At 44.8% G+C, this 20,369-nt stretch overlaps 4 protein-coding genes across 5 annotated transcripts; 1 reads left to right on the top strand and 3 right to left on the bottom strand.

Annotated features, from left to right (window-relative positions):
- Positions 1-153: 153 nt before the first annotated feature.
- On the bottom strand, positions 154-3,448 carry LOC130135455 (glycerate dehydrogenase-like). The gene is made up of 13 exons (XM_056304765.1): positions 3,264-3,448; positions 3,064-3,147; positions 2,762-2,902; positions 2,031-2,152; positions 1,874-1,955; positions 1,560-1,632; positions 1,386-1,477; positions 1,220-1,294; positions 1,019-1,126; positions 831-908; positions 708-752; positions 498-612; positions 154-411 (listed from the first exon to the last, which is right to left on the bottom strand). The coding sequence occupies exons 1-13, from the start codon at positions 3,384-3,386 to the stop codon at positions 389-391; spliced, it is 1,161 nt and encodes a 386-aa protein (XP_056160740.1). The 5' UTR covers positions 3,387-3,448; the 3' UTR covers positions 154-388.
- Positions 3,449-5,816: 2,368 nt separating this feature from the next.
- On the top strand, positions 5,817-8,901 carry LOC115672564 (chloroplast protein FOR GROWTH AND FERTILITY 2). The gene is made up of 2 exons (XM_030594380.2): positions 5,817-6,268; positions 7,725-8,901. Exons 1-2 carry the CDS (start codon positions 5,987-5,989, stop codon positions 8,568-8,570), a joined length of 1,128 nt encoding a protein of 375 aa, XP_030450240.2. The 5' UTR covers positions 5,817-5,986; the 3' UTR covers positions 8,571-8,901.
- Positions 8,902-9,932: 1,031 nt separating this feature from the next.
- Positions 9,933-13,335, bottom strand: LOC130135458 (probable CDP-diacylglycerol--inositol 3-phosphatidyltransferase 2). Of its 2 annotated transcripts, XM_056304770.1 has the most exons (11): positions 13,180-13,334; positions 12,731-12,838; positions 12,509-12,593; positions 12,366-12,415; positions 11,770-11,809; positions 11,574-11,618; positions 11,373-11,438; positions 11,160-11,274; positions 11,025-11,081; positions 10,845-10,943; positions 9,933-10,300 (listed from the first exon to the last, which is right to left on the bottom strand). In XM_056304770.1, the coding sequence occupies exons 2-11, from the start codon at positions 12,795-12,797 to the stop codon at positions 10,241-10,243; spliced, it is 684 nt and encodes a 227-aa protein (XP_056160745.1). In that variant the 5' UTR covers positions 12,798-12,838; positions 13,180-13,334; the 3' UTR covers positions 9,933-10,240. The 2 variants fall into 2 exon arrangements, with proteins under 2 accessions (XP_056160745.1, XP_056160746.1); XM_056304771.1 differs by lacking the exon at positions 10,845-10,943 and having other exon boundaries at positions 13,180-13,335.
- Positions 13,336-17,323: 3,988 nt separating this feature from the next.
- On the bottom strand, positions 17,324-18,953 carry LOC115668627 (probable BOI-related E3 ubiquitin-protein ligase 2). Its single transcript, XM_030590051.2, has 2 exons — positions 18,291-18,953; positions 17,324-18,186 (listed from the first exon to the last, which is right to left on the bottom strand). Exons 1-2 carry the CDS (start codon positions 18,618-18,620, stop codon positions 17,602-17,604), a joined length of 915 nt encoding a protein of 304 aa, XP_030445911.1. The 5' UTR covers positions 18,621-18,953; the 3' UTR covers positions 17,324-17,601.
- Positions 18,954-20,369: the final 1,416 nt, after the last annotated feature.

The following is a 20,369-nucleotide window of genomic DNA, read 5'->3' as shown; positions in this document are numbered from 1 at the left end:
TATCGTCAGGACGGTCATCACGACGCAGTTCCTGTGCCATGAACGGAAAAAATGCCGTCTAATGGGATCGAATGACTGTATATGATAATACCAATCAGTCTGTCACAAGCCTCAGTTGTGTGCAGATATCACAGAGGGCCAAGCATACATCACTCCCATAGAACCATGACTTCAATATTAGGATCAACTGGATCAGAAAAAAGCATCTATAAGCTCTTGAATGGACAGAAACTTGCATCTGCATTACGGTAGAAATGGAGTATATGCTTATCAGCACTTCTTGCGAGAGAGGACTCATATGCAACGACATTCCCTAGCACTATTAACCCTCGTACCCTGTCCATCATATGATTCTCTTGGGAAGGCCGTCAAGGATTGAGCTTCAGGCTCATAGTTTTGAAACAGGCAAACCTGCAACGATTTACAAGACTATCAGCAGATTAAACTTAAAAAAGGTATCACCTTTCACTTAAGTTCCAAAGAGGGCGACTTCATACTTAAGGCTTTCGCATTGACAATGCTTGGAGATGCGGCCGGAGGTGGCGCATTCTCATTCAGAAACGGTTCAACTCGGTTTGAATCCGACCAAACTGGATACCCTTTAATCTTTCCCTGAATGCATAGAATTGGTCGGCATCTCAGTGAATTCATCGAGTCAAATGCGGTCGAGCAAGCAGATAGCGAGGTTGTGTTACCAGTTTACGTACCAGGACGTTCAGAGCAGCCAAGGTAGCCATGCCTTCACGAGTCCACTGCACAATTACCAGGAAAAGCCTTAGATGGTCATTGCAAAAGAATGGGCGCTGAGATTTGTCGTTACCAGTCATTACCTTAGAAGCGGAAGCAATGTGAGGTACCACAATGGCATTCTTCATGTCCGAAAGTCCTGGCTTCATGTAAGGCTCATCCTGCCCAGATCATGTTTACGAATGAATAGTGAGTGCATCAGCATATCAGTGGTGATGATAGTAGAGAGTAGAGATGGAGTTTAGAATGAACGAGGAGGGGTTTTAGTTACCTCAAAGACATCAAGACCAACCCGGAACATGGGATTCTGTTTCAAATGCTCCACGAGTGCTACTTCATCAACAACTGGTCCCCTACTACAGTTCACAAGAATCGCTTCCTGTAATGAGGGAAGAAATTAAATTCTTGCATAACCAAATTATAAGAAGAAGAAGAAGAAGAAGAAGAAAGGGGATAAACAAACTATAGTAACCTTCTTCATGGTCGCGAGGCTTTCCTTGTTGATGAGATGATAAGTGGTTTTGTCCAGGATTGGGTGAAGACTTATCTAGAAACACAATCCAATTTCATGATCCAATGTAGATCGATGGAAATTGATACAGTAATCCAGAAGTAAAGTTTTGGCAACGAAATCCCACCACATCGGCTTCCCGGAGAACCTCATCCATGCTTGCAGCTCTTCTCCAGGTAACTGGTTGTTCGCCCTTAGCTTTTAGAAACTCACCATAAGCTGAAACCACAAATTATGTTAGCAAAAATTAGAGTCTACGGATAGAACTTGAGTGGCATCAATAGATTAGTTCGCTACGTGCCTGTAACAAACTTCTCGAGGCGAGTTGATTGGTAAATATCATAGTAAATGAGGTTCATCTTAAATCCTTCGATCTGTAAAGGAAAAAATCACGATAAGCTAAGTAAACCCATCCAAACGACTTCTTGTATTATAGGCGAGCGGCTAAGATCACTTTATAGTCATATAAGATTAAGCAGAAAACCAACTCAGTGATGGGACAGAAACATTCGGAAAAGAACTCTTATTTAACAATAAAGAAAAGGGAAGATCAAATCCATTTTAAGAGTTTAGAAGAAAAATGGACTAATAAAGGGAATTAAATTAGCTGGATACCATCATTCTTGCATATGCAGATCCGATACGACCAGCTCCAATCACTCCAACGGTCTGCCCCTTAAGCAAATTGCCGACAAACCTACCACATGAAATGAAAAATGTGAGGATGTAAGTAAATAATTAAAACTTTGAGAAGTGAGGATCGCGATAGTACAGATGAGGGAGCCATCCATCGTATAAGCCCGCCCTCATGAACTCATCTGCCTCAACGATTCTTCTCGCAGCTGCTAAAGAGAGTGAAGCTGCCAGCTCTGCGGTTGTCTCTGTAAGCACACCCTATCCAAGAAGTGGACAAATACTTACATTGTATTGATAAGCAATAATTGGCGATCATAGTTTAGACGAGTTCACAATCTATAAGGTGCTTTGCTTATATGAAGAACTCTAAATCACATATACTTCAAGATATCTCATTTACCCTTCTTATGGTATGTCTAAACAATCAACCCTGTAAAGGTAGAGCCAAGGTTTGTAAAATCTGGTGATCTGATATATCTTTGGGTATTTCAGGACGTAGCAGCCATCACCATATCACGGAACATTAAGAATGTTCCCTCAAGTAGATGCCAAGAGAATCGTACTCATACCATGCTCTAATTCCATGATCCAAGCTTTATCAGTCTAATCCTCGTATTCTAGCTTCGAAAAAACGTGTGCTGATTGATTAGTACACCCCAATTGCAGCATTCTCCATTTTGCAACTTAGTTCATGAATCGCTATCCGATGAAATCAAGAATGATGACAACAATGCATAACCATTTCCTACGAGTGATCACCAAGCCATGAACACACTGCTGGACTAGTACCTCATCCAACCAGACAGGTAAGAAGTAAACAAAGGAAGATGAGTAGTCTCTCAATCAAGTGAGCCACATAAAACTTACCGGAGTGTTTCCAACAGCAACACCGTACTTGTTCGCAGCATTGACATCCACGTTGTTGTAACCGACCGCCATGTTACTAAATGCTTTTCCTCCTGCTCTGCTCAGCGCAGAGAACAGCGTCTCTCCCCAATCCTCCGTTAACTTCGACACAGCAAAAACCCAAAAACAAACACCACAGACCCATTTCAGAAAATTACGGGAAACAAGCGAATAACCCCAAAATCGACCCAGACAGGAAGGGATAGACAGACAGACAGACAGACAGACAGACAGACAGACAGACAGAAAGACAGAGAAATTACCTGCCCAATGACTCCATCGCACTTATCGCCGATGAGGGCGATGATGTCTTCCACGGACAAGATGGTCTTCTTCTGCGTGCATATCTGATCAAGAACGCAAAACAAGAAATGCCCGTTAACGATGGGAAAAAGGAATGATCGCTACATGGTACGAACGAGCTAGAAGGTCCCAAGATTTTCCACTGGGTTCAATCTACTACCTCGACGCGACAGTCCTGCTCGATCAAGAGATTGATCCACCGGGTCCCGGGCATGGGCTTCGTGCTGACCACCCTGTACTTCCCATTCGGGTTCCACACTTCGATCGAAACCGGCTTCGCCATGCCCAGCCTCTCTGCTTCTACTTCAGCTGTTCTTCACTTCCCCCTGCGAAAGACAGCAAAGCCATTCAAACGTCTGGCCACTCGTTTTTATGTTTCGCGGCCGAATCCGGCGGGACGCACCGTTTTTGGCGCTCGCGAATCACGGCCGTCGATCGGTGAGACCGTTGACCCGGGGTCTTCGGATTTGACGGCGTTAACCAGGTTTTGTTTTGGGCGATGCTGATTGGATGGATGTTTTATCTGGAATGTGTGATGCAATTGAAGGGGGCTACTTGGGCGTTGGGGAAGGTCGGCGCTTTTGGTCCTCACGTTCGTGCAAGGGATTAGGAGCTGAGGTGGCTTCGCGCGAGGGCGACACGTGTGGGCGCATCTATCCTCCTCTTGCGATCCAAAATTGTCCTTGTGGAAACCATTGGTACGGTGAGATTGCCATCCATGATCATAATTCTAGTTCCTAGATCAAGCTCTGTTTAAACTAAACAATCGTTGTGCATTGCTCTTTATATCATGATGAGGGTGTTTTGACGACTTGTATTTATGCTTTTCATTGAGGAATTTTGCCTTTGGGAGACCCTCTAAAAGTTTCGTGTGATTGGGTGATGGAATATCTTTGATTGCCCAAGTTTCGAGCTAGAGCTTTATTCCCTTTGATGTAATAAATCGGGTGGATCGAGGACCCATATGGACTGGGAATCGGGTCATTGTCTGATTAGTGGCGCCCGAACAGTTTAGCCCGACCCGATGGTGTTCGGTTGCCCGATGCCTCCGGTCCTAGGCCGAGGAAGTTTCGGCATAGCGGGCCGTCCGGAATTCAAAGCAATCGGGTCCGCCCGGCCCATATTCCTAAGGATAATGGGCCGGTCTTTCAATGCCAAGGCCCGTACAGTGTATGGGCTTGTCGTCGGAGCTCAGATCGTTCGTAGACGGGCTTACTCTTCTCGAGCAAGGCCCAATGAACGAGGCCCCCGCGAAGAGCCTCTCCGGCACGTGTCGGGCACAAGCCACCATGAGGGGTCCACGTGTTTGCGCTGGCCGAGCACGCGAAGGGCACGTGCCTCTTGGGGGATCAGGCCTGAGGGTTGGGGTTGGTAAGAGTTGTTGAAGAAAAAGGCTTCGCCAGAAAATGCCCACGATCACTAAATTCGTCAAAAATGAAAAATGAAATTCGAAATTCGTGACTTAAACCCTTTTTTTTTCATGGAAAAAGTCCGAGGAAGATAATCATCCAAATCCTATCAACACACGATTAAATGGAGAAGATCAACGAACGACGTGAAAAAAGTGAATTCGAATATGATTTTCAGTCGACAGTCACTGATCTAATTAGTTTATGCTATTTGTTGAAACGCGATGAATTCGTAGATTTCCCTTTCAAGTAATGATTGTCTATTGAAAGACTCGGGAAAATTCAAAGAGAGGATTGATGAGAATTGAGACGTGGAAGGCTCAATTTTGGTGTTGTGGCTTCAATTGAGACCGCAAGTTTTGGGTCAATAGACTAAAGAGACCAATGTGAATGGACAAGCCCTACCATGTGTTTGGGGTGACGATCTTGACCTAAACTCCTTCACCAAATCCGTCGAAACGTGCAATCAACATGCTCTTATTTTAAGTGTGATTCGCTAAGAATAGAAGGAATCCGTCTCCCTCGCCAACCTTTAACCCAAGGGGACTCGGCAATGAGCCAACGGCGAAAGGAACGAGCTGGTACGACTTATTTGGAAAGGCAATATGCTGTGAAAAGTTCTACAGTGGTTCCGAAAGTTTATATCGCCAAATCTACTTTATATTCATAACTATCTCGCGAGATTACATGAGACCGACAGGACTTAAACATGATGTAGATCGTTGATGTACAATTAGCATCCGTCATTCGTGTTAATAAACTGCGCATCAATGCAGCCGCTGAAGTCTCTATAGTACGATTTAGATTTGGTACTCCGCTATGCATTCCTAATTCGTATCAGTTTATCTTTTCGATCATAAACAACAGAAGGGTTGCGGTATCTTGTAATAATTGTTATTTTATTAGCAAAGTATATGCTAAGCACCCAACCACCGGTGAGAAATTAAACAATGCTTATCAATACTATCTATTTACCGGTGGACCACTATGGTCAATCGAGACAAATTTTGGCATTTTCCCTTGGTTGAGAGCATATACCATTCCATCTCCCGGGTCGAAACAGGACAAATTGAAACTCAAATCCCCCAAATCCAATCTTCTGGGTCTCAAACTCAACCAAGCACTAAACCTAACCAACCAAACACCAATTAAGCTACCCAAAAACACACACATGCACACACTTAAAAAGATCTCCGATCGTCACCTTTAATAATAATCACCGTAAAAACCCCAAACGAAAGGGAATTGCAGAAAGGGGAAAATCTCTTGTGATTTTGACCAGTAATCCCAGATTAGGGCCAAAACTAATCATGCTTTAATCCCAATTAAGCAGAAAATCTTTGACTGCCCTAAAAACCTTTTATCCTCAACCTCCTCTCCCTCTCCCTCCCCCTCTCTCTCTCTCTCTGGGAATCTGCAAAAGTCTCTTCTTTACCTCTGAAACCCGATTCAGATAACACGGGGATAGATAGCCATGGAGAGGCTCATCTATTCCTCTTCTCCTTCCCTCCCTTCCCGAATCCACCGCCGCGCCCCTTCCCCCTCGCTCCGCCGGCTCGGCCGTCTCGGCCCGCCGTGGCTCGGCCTCTCCTCGCCGGCGCGGAGGCTGACGGGCCCCACCATCTCGTGCCACGTTGGGAAGTCGCCGCCGTCACCGTCCCTTCCCTCGAGACCCCTGGATGGATCGCCGTCCCCGTCGATCCGCTCGCCGGAGGAGCCGCCGCCGACCGCAATTGGAGATTCCCAGAAGCTCAAGGTAATGAATTTCGGTGGAGAGTCAATGTTTGGTTCGCCTCTCCTGTTCGATTCTCTCTCGTGAGCATGGTCAATTTTGGGAGGTTCAGGGCTGAATATTGTTTGATTTTGGAAGCTGCGATACGGATTCAGCCTTCCTCTGTTCATGTCCGAATGAATCGTTAGCTGCTAGGAAAATGAAGAAACGGCTTATGTTTTGGATTTTGCTCTCTGTCTTCTCTTGGCATTTTGGAGGAGCTCCAAAATGGCATGGAGACTATTTCCAGACAATTAACCTAGTTTTATACGTTAAGAAGACAGCCGTAATATCCGATTTACGAAGGATAGAGTTTAGATGTTCTTTAAATTATTTCTTACAAGGAATTCTGGGCATAGCTATGGATAGTTACATTGTAGTGTTCAACAGTGTACACACGCCTAGCTGTTCAATTGGAATAAAGAGCTATTATGGAATTGAATTTGCAGTTGGTAGGAATTTTGGGGTGCAATGATGGTCGCTGTTGATTAGCTATGCGAAGCGAGGGAGGAGTGATATTTGCAGTGGAAGTGAGGTGAAGCAATGATGCCGTAGAACAGGAAGTCCTTGAGCAGTAGTTCGAAGTTTGTTTTTTTCGCACTCCTTTGTTACAATTAGATTTGCGATTGGATAAGATGATTTGATGCTTCTAATTTGTGGAAAAGATCTGAAGTGGAAGCTAGGCTCGAAGCAGCGATTCTTAGATGCTCCAGCATTCAGAGCTAGCCACAAGGAAAGGAATGAGGCCAACTTCAGAGGCTTGTTTTTCATGATTTTCCGTAGCATTTTGGACATTGTTGATATCTGCTCCGGCACAACCATTGTGATACGAAAATTGTCAATAAGGTCCAGAAACTTGGTGTTTTTCAACTTAACTTGCTATGGGAAACCAAGGTCGAATTGTAAGGACATTGAGCAAGTACTACAGGTTGTTCAACACCTCTCAAACCTGCTTATTTTTAGTCACATCATAACTCCAGCAAAGAACATATGATTATGTGGAAAGTACCAACTGTCATGCAATGCTTGCTCAGTTCCCGAAGGAACAAAAAAGGAAGTTTATTCTGATGCTGACATGGTGCTAAATGCTACATTAGCTTCTAATTTGGAGTGCTCTGGTTGTTTCAGCTAAGATTATCGCAGACATTGGCTTTAAAATGGACTGCTTTTAGTTGTCAGAGCCCGTGGTTTTATCTATAATGATACCTTCTGGTCAGGAGGAAAAGATGTTCACAATAACTTGTGTGGAACTATATTTTCTTATTGATTGCAGGCTACTCCCGAGTAATGACGTTCCTTTTGTCGTGTTCTCATATAAAATTTTAAGGGGGCTGAAATCTTTGCTATGGAGTGTTTGGACTACTTCCTTCCAATTTCCTATTCAAAGTTCTATCGTCTCATCTGCATGAAAGAAAGCTCAAAATCAGTTTCATTTTTTCAGGGATTAACTGCTGGAACTTTTGTGCTACTCTCTGCCCTTATTGTGGCCTTAATTCACCCATTCTTCGCATCACCCGCCTTTGCAACCTTTCAAAGCGCTGCTAAGACAGGAGGACCTGCATCAGCTGCTGCTGTTGGGACGAGACTTATTCGCACGGAATTACTTAGTAGTGCCTGGACAGGTTTCTTCGCCGGGTGCTTGCACACTCTATCAGGGCCCGACCACCTTGCTGCACTGGCCCCACTCTCTATTGGTCGAACCCGCATGGAAAGTGCTGCTGTTGGAGCCCTTTGGGGCTGTGGTCATGATGCGGGACAGGTACTATTCGGCTTGTTGTTTCTACTACTGAAAGATCGGCTGCATATTGAAATAATCAGAACGTGGGGCACGAGAGTTGTGGGCTTCACGCTACTTGTTATTGGTGCTATGGGAATTAGGGAGGCTTCAGAAGTCCCCACCCCTTGCGTTGCCTTAGAAAATGGGGAGTGTGATGTTAGTCTCTATGAAACACTCGAAAACCCGAAGTTGGGGAAGAAGAAGAAGATTGGATTTGCTACTTTTGCCACAGGGATTGTTCACGGTCTACAACCTGACGCGTTGATGATGGTCTTGCCTGCACTTGCTTTGCCTTCTCGCTTGGCCGGTGCAGCATTTCTACTTATGTTCTTGGTCGGGACGGTGTTTGCAATGGGAAGTTACACGGTGTTTATAGGCTCATGCAGTCAGGCACTAAAGGAACGGGTTCCTAGGATAACTGAAAAGCTCACTTGGGCCTCTTCCCTAGTTGCGATTGCCCTCGGACTTGCAATCATCGTTAGCCAGTTTTTTGGTTACAGCCTGTATTGATCCACCGGTCTCTTAGTGGCGCGGGGTTAGAAGCTTCTTCTGTAGCACTAGAAATATCTGAGAAAGGTTCAATTTGTTTTCGGCGGAAATTCATCACGGCATCATATTATTTAACAAGCAGTCGGCATTCTAGCTTTTGATTGTTGTGATCTCAGTATGGAAGCAAATTTACCAATCTATGTTCTTTATTTCGGTGCGTCGACATGCTTGGTTGTAATCGTTATTCCTTGCCTCTGAAGATGGTTCATGTAACAGCAAATGATTGCAATGCAATCTACCGAGTGTCATTGTAATCAATACGAATTTAATTTAATCGGCCACAGATTCTATATGTACAGAGACATTGAAGAGCACACTCTGTAGTGTTCTATCTATCTTGCCACTCATGTTGTCTTTCCAAACTCAAGCTTCCCATGAGACAATATCCTCCACCTCTGACGCTGCTCTTATACCATGTAAAATGTAACGTACTAATTTTCTGCACAAACCCCACGGTTTGAACCAAGCTAAAAAAGTGCACTGAGAGGATAGTTCATGCGGCGTTCTCATATTTACGTCGTTCACTAAGTGTCATAATTATAAAGTGTTAATTTGAGCCAGTTTCAAGTTAACCGTGTTGGATTGGGCTTAGCATTTCTCTTAATAACTTCGTCGCGGTGGGGATTGTCACCCATAGGTGTAGTCAACTCCTGCTGCACATTCTCTATTTGCATCCACTTCATTCAACAGCAGTTCCCAGTTTTCTACAAGTGTTATAGTCTTTCACAGAAACTAACTTTGCATCTCACATCTCATCTGATACAACTGAAGAATAGCACCTGCAGAAGGTTTGAATCAGTGTGCCCTCACTTTCCTATCGGGACCTCTGGAGGCATATGAAAACGTCTAGTTGGAGCATTTTTACTTGAACTCAAGTCTCCATTATAGGCAACTTTGTCAAAAAGGCTCACCAAGCAATAGACAATGAACCAATGCACGACGGTTCAAATTGACTGAACCACCTAGAAGGGCCTTCCACTGTTTAGAAGGGGATAAGATTACACAACCTTTGATTATTGATGTGACCTACAGAATCTGAGCTCCCTAGAGCAAAAAGTACTAAAAAGAGAAGATGCAAAAGGCGCAATATAAAAACCCCTCAAAAGTTTCGTGTCTTGATACTATTGTAAGTTCATAGAGTTTTCCAAACGACAGAAGCAAAGAAACACATGACACAGGAAAGTTCACAGTTGCGATATGAATGAGGCAATTAAAAAGGATGACTATACTCATAAGTATGGGGACTTGTGGCATCTGTACCACATCTATCTGGTTATAATCGTATGTAATTGAAGGACAGTAAAATATAGAGCATTCCAAAAGGAAGTTGTAACAGCCGATGCTTCCAAAAAGAAAGGAATCTGTACCAAAACAAAGCTCAGTATTCACAACAGTGGACATTGTCAAGTTGCTAATTATGCAATTAGCAGGCTATTGACTACACGAGAAAGGCGTGTGTTATGCAAGACTGAGTAATCTGTTTCCGAAGCTTTTTGAAGCATACAAGTTTTTTGGCCAAGCAGAAGCATACAAGATAAACGGTTGTTACAAGTCTGCTCTCTAATGGGCAAAATTGAGCACGGATCAGGCGTAAGCTTTAGAAAGCTGCTCCCATCATGCAGAGAAAAGAACTAAGAACCCTGCTTTTTGTTGATGTCATAAAGCACACAAACGTCTGCTGCCGTCTTCATCTACATCGGACAGACAAAAGGACAAGAATTTCAAATGACAAAGATTAGTCAAAACTACATGAAAAAAAAAAAAAAGATTGGCGTAATTTCTCATATCATGCTATCACAGCTTAAATACAACCAGATTAGAAGGAACGGAAAGAAAAGAATATACTGCCAGTAGAATTGGCTTATGACTGCTAAAGAGACAATTCCACTTAGCTGCAGAGTCAGGTGATGAAAATAGACTGGTAATGTGCAATTGAATTGCGATGCAGACACTAGTCCAGGACCATGTATACATGCAAAGGTCCATAAAAAGGAAAGGAACAGCCAAACAAATCGGATAACGTAATAACTCCAGGAAATAATCTACCTAGGATTGTTTGGACTTTGAGAAGAAAACAGAAATATTAACACACAGGATAAAGTTCTGGCATGTCGCAAAAATACAGAGGAACCGAAAACAATGACTTGCATAGTCAACAAACAAGAATGAAGTTGCATTACTTTATCATAAAACAATTGCGGAAATCGCAAATGATTTGGAGAAATCCCATTCTACCTGTATAACATTGACAGTTTGTTTTATTGTCCATCCAAAAAAGCTTAGAGCCAGTAAAACGAAGAGAAATGGACTTTGTCTGGCTGAGGTCATAAGTACCTGAAAAAACAAATACCAAAGCTTGGAAATAGAAGAATGGCATCAAGAAAGTTTAGTGCAACTGACAAGGCAAGGACATACATCTATCAAATCTTCAGTTTCTTTCTCCGCACGAAGGAATAAAAGGATGTAAAGCACCTACATGATTTTGCAGAAGCAAATCAGGAAATTCAGATATTATTTGTCTAAATCAAATCACAAACCCATCACAAGTACCTCACATGCCACACAACAAAATGCCATAAACATTCGATTTCCATAGTAAGCTTTGAAAAGCCAGTTAGTGCTGTCCTTCACATCCTTGTGACTAACTTTTCCTGTCAAGAAAGTACTGCAGTCCAAAGAATGAGAAAACGGCAAAAACAGCAACCATTGCACAATACCATAAGACATCTCAAGGTAGCCCAAATTAAGAAGATGAATAATTACCTGTACATTTGCAGCCAATGGCTAGCAATATCTAGTGCAAGCAATAACAGGAAAGTCAAACCAGGCCTGCGTAAACATCCCACCAGCAATCCCGATGCTTTCCCCAATTAGTCACTCATAGCTTTTGTAGCAAAGAAAATCAGAACAAAGAAAATCCGCTTTTTCTTTATTTCTCACAGCGAGATGTTTGGGTTCAATTACCTGTACACTTGGGAAAGAATTACCAGCAGACAAGCAGTGCTAATCCTGGAGTAAAAAAGATGATCAAGCCAAACAGCATAATACAGTTAAATGAAGAAAACTAATCAAACCTTCCAGTTCTAAGGACAGGATAGGACAAAATTAGGGATTTAATTGCTCAGAAGAAAATCGTATCATTGGAGGAAAGAGCATTAACCTGTCTGTTACCATGTCCAAAACAGCTCCAAAAGTCGAAACTGTATATTAACAAACAAAATGAATGCACTAATAAAAGTAATGTTTTAAGAACTTCTGAAGCACGTAAAACTTTAGGCAGGGTGAGATCATCATGATATAAGTGTTTCAGGAACATGCACACTAGGCCTCAAGCAATATCCCCCCAAAAAAAAAAACAAAAAAAGAAACGAAGAAAGAAAACAAATACACTGCGCTCAACATGCACAAATAAATGAAAAGGGAACAGGGAGTAAAATAAAGAGACATCCAGATAGCGAATCTTGAACTGCAAGGAAATGCTCTGAGTATGACCATTCAAAATGTATTGGCAAAAAAGCATATATCCAACCTTATGGCTAAAAGAGACAATTTTACTTCAAAACAAGACCAGGAACTCCATTCCAGGAATGGAATGCGAAGGAAACTTTCCAAGGACAGATCCTAATATGAGTAGCAGTTTAATAGGTAACATGGCAACCACTTTATCACTTTGAAATTACATTGAGCAAACATTATATCTCAATTTGCAATAATGGAATAATAAAATCAAAAGCAGGAAACTCCAAGAGTGAGCACCTTGGTTGAATTTGCGAGCGCACCAACCATCCACGCCATCACATACAAAGCTGAAACAACAGGCTTGTCAATTCACTCCAACCTTTTGAGTTCTACTTACGCCTTCAAACATAAACACCACATTTAAATTCAAGAAGGCCAACCTTATAAAATAGAGAACCGAGAATATCCTTTTGTTGGAGAAGCATATCGCAAATGCCACGCAGTTCATGAGCACTCTTATATAACCTGGCATATGCACCACCGGGAGTCACTTAAAAAGTCCATTCTTCCAAGCTCCCATAGACCACTTGAGACTTAAGAATCTAAACCAGCAATCAAAATTTACTGAACATCAAAATCAACAGAAAGCGACAACCACCCACCGATTATGTTCGGAATGTAAAGGTACACAGACAATTTCCTCGGTCTCGCCGCCGATTTTCCCGCCATCGGAGCCTCTCCACCGTGACTAAGACGGCATAAAACGGGTCCTGCACTAACATAACCCGTATCACAGCGCCAATCAACAGCACCCTCAACACACACTTCAGCATCGAATCAATCACGAAGCACACGCGAGACGATACTGCGAATACGCAGGCGCGGGCGATCGCGAAATGCAGATAAAACATCACATCAGCACAGAAGCCCATCAGAACCTCCGCGCCGGATGCGACCCACGAGCAAATTCAAAGCACCCGGTCCAACGGAAGTGACGGGAGCTCGCTGCGTGCTCGATAGATACAGTAAAAATTTCAACTTTCGCGTGGTGACCCAGTTCGGAGAAGGCGCCGAAGAAGAAGAAGAGGAAGAAGAAGAGGAATGGAAGTACCTGAGACGGGGGAGAAACTCAGATTTCGAGAGCCGATTGAAGGAAGAAGAACTCCCGATGCCCCTCTCTCTCTCTCTCTCTACTGCGCAAGTATTTGTGTACAACTATCATTATTCCTTGCGTGAGACTTAAGGAATTTGATTCGTGACCCCGGATTCCTCGTTATTTGTAAAATGTACCCAAAATGATAGATGAATTTTGCATATAACCCCCCCCTCCGGGTCCGAGGAGGAAGTGTTTTTCTAGCATCGGGGCATGCGTGCGAAACATGCCATGTCATTCGTAGGTTAAGAGCTTTTAAACCTTCAACCCTGAGCTTGATTACATGTAATTCATATGAGTAATCATAAAACTAACCGTGGCACATTTCGATCATGCAACTGATTTATTACTAAAAAGATATTGCGATATTATACAGATTGAGCATTCAGATTGAATAACTCCTCTTTGATCTAATTCATTTCCGTCAAAGATATTTTCTCGAGTTTTTGGTACGGGACAAAATAGATTTTAGATAACTGCATATCTTTCTAATGATTATCAATGAACATATGCGCTCGCACGAAAAAAAAAAAGTGTATCTAAGATTCGAGGGGTTAGGTGTTTAACGTTTGGTACAAGGGAAAAAAAATATTGCATTTTTTGCCACACCCACTAGTCCAAATCAAAACGTTCGAGGATGCATTCTAGTATAGAGAAATAAGATCGACATAGACAAGGGGTGTGCTTGTTTTTTTTGGGGGTATAATGCAACCATGTCATTACTTTAAGGACCATCACCATTCTAAAGTCTGATGGCAACATTTGATGGTTGACGTGGCAATCAGGAACCCTAGGTATGTGCCTGAAATTAAGAATCAAGGACACTGGGAGCAATCCCGAAGTGAAAAAGTCTGTCTGGAAATAAAACTTCAGAACGACATTGCTGCCAACAAAATCCTTTGCTGATGGAGGTCTCAATGTCGATGTGTGTTCGTAAGCAGTGCAACCAGGTTGAGGACGGACATTCTGCGTATGTCGAGATAAGTGTAACGAGGAGAGAAGGTTATGGAGCAACAGAGCCGTCCTCGATCCTGAACCTTCGTCTTTAAATCTTTGCTGACTTCTGGCTTGTCGAGTCTGCAGAATCTTGCGGCTGAAGATGGATGATGGCACGAGTTAAACACGGATGGAGCTGTGAATGAGGAGCAAGAGACTGCCGGAATAGGAGGACGGATCCGCGGCTACAGGTCGACTAGCTAAGACCTATGCACCGCGAGATCGAGAGTGTTCTATCAACTGCTCGGGAATCAAAACGGACTCGTTTTGCTCTCCATTTCGACGTCGGATCAGCCTGCGCCGAGTTCCACCGCTCATCATCGAGAACACGTCTCAATTGAACGAGGGGAGTCCAGCATGTCGTGCGCATCTGCGGGAATTAGAATCGAGCATGTGGGAACGTGGCCTGATTGCACGACTTGGTTCTTTCTTTTGTCCTTGCTGCAGGTTTTGCAGCTAATTGCATCCGACACAGAGCTGAATCAGCGCGATTCTATTCTATCAAATCTGGACTTTTCGCTGGTACTATTTCAAAATAATATCGTATCGGGCCTAACGGGACCTTTCGTATTGGGCCAAGAGGGGCCCAAATTGGTTCTGCCGAAATTCCTCGAAATTGAATTCGGGTCGAAATTAGAATAAACAAACGAAGAACACATGAACCACCAGCCCCACTTGATTGCCCACTTAGAACTTTGATTGGTCAAATGTAGGACTCCCCATCTTCATCGGATCTCGTCGTGTCAGACGTGCATCCACTCGTGCTGGGTCGACGAATGGAATAGCTCCTAGAAACAATGTATGCGTTTTAGTCACGAACGCGTCAACATGGATCTTTGTTATTATAGCAGGCGATTGATATCAGGACATTACTGATAAATCATCCAAATTCACGTTCTTTAATGAAAAGTAATTCCGCTGCACATATGTCAGTTAGCAAACCCGAACAATAGCTTCGATTTCATGAAAGTGCACGTGTAGTATCGAGATACAGTATGATCCGACATAACCAAGAAAGGGACGGAATCATATACTATTAAAACGAGTTTTAAAATGACCGAAATGAAATCTAATATTTTAAATTACCAGTTGCTCGCAAATTTGAATTTCAACTTTTTTTTTTGGGAAAAAACCACCAAAAACCCCAAACTTTGCCATCTGTGACACATTTACCCCAAACTTTTTTTTGTGACACCAAAAACCCCCAACTTTGCTTTTTGTGACACATTTACCCCAATGTATTTAGTCCATGGGCATTTTCGTCTTTTCTGCTTTTTCTTTTTTTTCCTCCGGCGAGGGCGGCCCTCGCCGGATCCGGCGAGGGTCGACCTCGCCTGAGTCGGGCGAGGGCCGCCCTCGCTCGCCCAGCGAGGGCGACCCTCGCTGGCTGCGGCGAGGTCCGCCTCGCCCGGGCGAGCGAGGGCGGCCCTCCCCCGACTCAGGCGAGGTCGACCCTCGCCGGCGTCGGGGCGAGGGTCGACCTCGCTCGAGCCTGGCGAGGGCGGCCCGCGCCCAGCGAGGGCGACCCTCGCCGACCCTCGCCGGCTCGGGCGAGGTCCGCCCTCGCTGGGCGAGCGAGGGCGGCCCTCGCCCGACTCAGCGAGGTCGACCCTCGCCGACGCCGGCGAGGGTCGACCTCGCCCGAGCCTGGGCGAGGGCCGCCCTCGTCGCCAGCGAGGGCGGACCTCGCTGACGCCGGCGAGGGCCCCCGCCCGACGCCGGCGAGGGCCCCCTCGCTGACGCCAGGCGAGGCCCCTCACGGGAAGGAAAAAAAAAAAAAAAAAAAAGAAAAAGCAGAAAAGACGAAAATGCCCATGGACTAAATACATTTCAGGAAATGTGTCACAAAAAAAATTAGGGTTTTGTATCACAAAAAAAGTTCAAAATGCACAGTATGTACAAAAATTCGGGATTTTTGTGATTTTTTCCCCTTTTTTTTTTTGTCTACGTCTTTCTTTTCTTTCCCTAACACATTTTAGGTTTCTGATTTTTTTCCCAGACAAACCAACCATTAATGTCTCCCACCGTACGTTATTATTATTTTTTTAATCGGGGTGCTGTTTTCAATAGTGTCGGTTCTATTAAATCCCGAAATTGCCGGGGGGCGCCGACGTGGCATTTCCCGGTTTTTCCACGTCGGCCGCGATTTCCCGGAATCCCTCAGCCACCCATCGACGCGGTGAAGAAAAGAGGAAAGACATCACGAGGAAACGCAACCCCCGCCACCGCCACCGTCGATCGAAGCGCCGCAGAACAATCCAAAATTCCTGCGCTGTGGGGCCCCCACGGAGAACGCGAAACATCATCATCATCCATCAGCCGCCCACGTCGGATCAAAATCGGGAAATAGAAAAATAAGGAAAGAAGAAGAAGAAGAAGGACACGAGAGATTTGTACGGAGCGGCAGAAAATAAGGATCGCCGGTCTTTTCCCCCCTGTACTCTCTCTCTCCCCCATCAAAACAAGAACAACATCATCATCATCATCATCATCATCATCTCTCTCCGTGTCTCTCTCGCTCAAATCTCGATTCAATGCCCCAACAGCTGAGCACAGCCCTTGTTGAGATGCATAGGTGTTCGTAGGGTTGCACCCAAATAAGGACCTGAAGCCCCTCCGTTAATGGTGGTTTGCTCTGTCCTGTATTATCATCTGGCTCCGTCAGAGCATTACTCATCGATCTGTGTTCCCTGCGTGTGTGGATTTAATGGGGGGAAAGAGAGATAAGTCTTCTGCGATTTTAAGAAGTCGGGTCAGATTTTTCTAGCCGCTTTGTTCATTATCATTGACGGGTCTTCATTAATTTGGCAGCTTTTCAGAAGATCACGACCTTTTTTCCGCCCCTTCCCTCTGGACCAGCAGCAGCTCCATTAATGGGATGGGGGAGATGTGGCAAGAAGAGAAAAGCTGGAGACTTTTTTGTATTTTTGGAGTTAGATTATTTAAGTGTGATGTGCCTGTCGACTCACCCGCATCCGGCGCTGCTGTTTGCTCTGTGATCTGCCCTTCCTCTGCTGTCACACTGAGAAAGGCGAAGTGTCGCCGAGTAATCAAATCACCTCCAAAAACGTAAAAACCAGAGTAGAGAAATGGCAATGAATCCTGGAAAAGGAAAAGATGCTCTCTGTCCTAGAATTCTGTTCATTGATTTTGTCCCCTTTCTTTTTAACTAACACATTTTTCACTCCCTAGAAAGCAGTGACATAAAAAATTTGCCTCCCACCATCACAAAACCAAAAAAGGAAGAAGAAACAAAAGAAGGGAAAATCCACGCACTGCCATTACATTACTGCCACTGAAATTTGGGGTGTCCCTTAGCCCTCTCTCAACCGTCGTCGTCGTCGTCGCCTCCGCTTTTACCTTTCCGAGGGAAGGGCGCGAAAATCAGAGCAGAGCCTCCACAGTGCCCTCCTTAGCCGTTGCGCAGAGAGGGCAGCGATCGAGGAAGCCCTTGCAGGCGTTGCATGAGCACAGGTGCCTGCAAGGCAGGAACATCACGCACGCCGCTCGAGAATTGCACGCCTTACAAGCCATCGTCGTCGTCGTCCTTCTCTCTCTTCTCCATCCTCCTTCGACCCCACTAGCTGTTGTCACTGCCCTGTTCTCTTGTTCCTGCACCTCCTCTGTTCCGGTCCCGTCCCTGTTCGCGCCGCAGCAATAGGACTGTGCGTCCTCTGCTCCGTCGCCGTCGTTGGAGCCGCAAGAGGCCCTTTCGCTGAGCTGCTGCTCCAGGGCGATCTTGAGGGACGCGACCACGGCCTCGTTTTCTTGCGCTATCCTCTGCCACGTCTGGGACTCGAACTCGAGCTTCTTCAGGAGCTCCTCGAGCTCCGCCGTCTTCTGCGACGCTCGCGCCATTTCTTGATCCTTCTGAAGCAGCAGGGCCTGTGCTCTTGATTCGAGCCTCTTGACGAGCGTCAGCATCTGGAGCCTCCTCTGTTCTTGCAACACCAATCTCAGCCTCTCGTTCTGCGAGTAGTCCCCAAAATTGAAAGTGAATCCAAAAACTTTCTCCACAAGGAAAAAAATCTACGATGGAACGAAACAAACTGTCGGGCTTCAAATTAACCAACCTGTGATCGGAGAAACTGCTGTATTTCTTGGTCCTGCCAATCAATCAGCGTCGCGATGCCTTGAGGATGCGCCATCTTTCTCTCGATCAAGCTCTTCTCCACGCCGTCCTCCGACGTGGGCACGCTCGGGAAGCAAGGACCGTGATGATACTGCTGCATGTAGAGCTGTTCTTGCCCTTGCACTTGCCGTCGCTGTAGCTGCACTCTCTGTTGAATGCCGAGACCAAACTGGTTGAACCCGCCACGCCCATTCTGACTCTCCACGATATCCTGCGATCCGAACAACGGAAAGCCCAGATTTTCCTGATACAGCTGCGCTTGAATCGCCATGTAACAACCCCCCAAGAACCAGAAACCCAAGAAAAACGAAAGCAACCAACTGATCACACACGTCCAGCACAAATCTTGCACCAACAAGCCAAGCCCAGCCCTCGAAAACTCCCCGAGAGAACGTGAATGTGATGGGATGAGAAAACCGCCCTTCGCTTTAAAGCGAGAGAGCCTCCTTCATATGCATCGCCTGGTCCAACCAACTATCGATGCATGAGAACGTACGGGGGTGGGCTCTGTTTTGCGAGCAGTAGCAGATGCGCTATGACTCCTCCAAGGAACGCATGACAAAAGGGAAAGTTGGAGGATGTGAATGGGGGGGAGTGCGGTATATATAGTAGAAGCAATGATGTTTAGGATTAAACGTAGAGGAGAGAAAATTATAAATGTTGCGTCTTGAAAAGTGCGAGCGAGCTTAGAGAGAGAGAGAGAGAGAGAGTGACCTTCTCTGTCGCTACTTTTTCGTCCACTTTTTTCTGCATTGTGGAAAAGGAGTAAAGCAAAGAACGAACGTACGTACGCATGCAGAATTCGTGATTAAACTATCGGGTCAGAGATTTCGCACAGAGAGAGCGACAGAGAGAGAGAGAGAGGCAGTGGCTATCTTTGAACGGGGAAAATTTCCTCACCTTCGATTCAATTCCAAGTGGGTGAGCGAGAAAACTTGCGAGAAAAATTTGGAAAATCTTCATTTTTCTCTGCCACGTCGGATCACCAAAAAAATTAAATATAAATCTCGATCGAAAATCTTTCTAGGGTATTTTTTATGGGGTTAATAAAACATTTGTATAGGTTGTACGATAGTTTTAGGACAATGAATTTGACCCGGGGGGGGTGTGCTCCCACTGTTAAGACGAGAGGAAGAAGAGGGTGACAATGCCCCTCAGATTTTGTCAGTTCTGTTTTCTTTTCTTTCCAGTCCTTTTCAACTCTGAATTTCTCCTTTTTTTTCCCCCCACCAATTCGTAGTTTTCGCCATGACACCCTTCTTTTCCCACTCTCGGGACAAAACCAAAGTTCAGTTCAGTCGTACCCCATCAAGTGCAAGATAATGATGGTAATTGTTAGCAGTAATGGTAATAAATGGGCCACCGCGTCTTGTTTCTTTTAGGCCATTAGGTTGTTGATAAAGAATGGTTAGAGTCATGGAGCCTACCTAGTATGACAAACTTGACCTAATTATTAACTTCCACATAGTGTTAGGCTTATAAGTTATGAACACGATAATGTCAACATGCGCGTGTGCTTCCTAGAACGTCGCAACTCGACCCCAAATCGGGCACGGGGTTAGCATGGAATGGGTTCCGGTCAAAGACCATCTTGTTGTTGCGATTGAATGAAGAAGAAAAAAATCAATTGATTTGCTTGTGCTTTGGAATAACCGGTTTTAGGGATGACGGTCAACCACACTATCCCCACATCGTGTAAAGATTTGTGTTACATGAAATGATTAATGTGTGACTTAGCTAACAACAATGAAACTTGATCCGAACGAGTACATTAACGTGTGTGAATTCGGGCTTCCTTCGGATCTTTCCTTCGTATCAAGGTTAGGTCGATTGGATGAGCTTTCTAAGGCATATCATTCATGCACGGATGTCCTCTTGAAATGAACCTCGTATCTCGTCGTCAAGGACTCTCCATACGGTTCAGTCCGCAGCAATGGAGACCTCGAGTAAAAAATTAGGGTTTGATGGGACACGACAACTAGGTCAACGAGCAGGCCAAACATTGCCTTCAAACGCTGGC

The sequence above is a fragment of the Syzygium oleosum genome, unplaced genomic scaffold (genome assembly GCF_021117445.2).
Source record: "Syzygium oleosum isolate NSW1041296 unplaced genomic scaffold, Sole_v2.1 Sole_v2.33, whole genome shotgun sequence".
Classification (NCBI taxonomy): Eukaryota; Viridiplantae; Streptophyta; class Magnoliopsida; order Myrtales; family Myrtaceae; genus Syzygium; species Syzygium oleosum.
This window is presented reverse-complemented; position numbering and strand designations above follow the sequence as displayed.

Coding starts and splice junctions, on each gene's coding strand:
- LOC130135455 (XM_056304765.1), bottom strand. CDS start 3,386: ATGGCGAAGCCGGTTTCGATCGAAGTGTGGAACCCGAATGGGAAGTAC. Junction 1,478..1,559: donor CCTCGAGAAGTTTGTTACAG/GCACGTAGCGAA, acceptor TTGTGGTTTCAG/CTTATGGTGAGTTTCTAAAA. Junction 1,127..1,219: donor GCCTCGCGACCATGAAGAAG/GTTACTATAGTT, acceptor CCCTCATTACAG/GAAGCGATTCTTGTGAACTG.
- LOC115672564 (XM_030594380.2), top strand. CDS start 5,987: ATGGAGAGGCTCATCTATTCCTCTTCTCCTTCCCTCCCTTCCCGAATC. Junction 6,269..7,724: donor GAGATTCCCAGAAGCTCAAG/GTAATGAATTTC, acceptor TCATTTTTTCAG/GGATTAACTGCTGGAACTTT.
- LOC130135458 (XM_056304770.1), bottom strand. CDS start 12,797: ATGGCGGGAAAATCGGCGGCGAGACCGAGGAAATTGTCTGTGTACCTT. Junction 11,619..11,769: donor TTGGACATGGTAACAGACAG/GTTAATGCTCTT, acceptor TTTTTACTCCAG/GATTAGCACTGCTTGTCTGC. Junction 11,275..11,372: donor CATTGGCTGCAAATGTACAG/GTAATTATTCAT, acceptor TTTGGACTGCAG/TACTTTCTTGACAGGAAAAG.
- LOC115668627 (XM_030590051.2), bottom strand. CDS start 18,620: ATGGCGATTCAAGCGCAGCTGTATCAGGAAAATCTGGGCTTTCCGTTG. Junction 18,187..18,290: donor AGCAGTTTCTCCGATCACAG/GTTGGTTAATTT, acceptor GACTACTCGCAG/AACGAGAGGCTGAGATTGGT.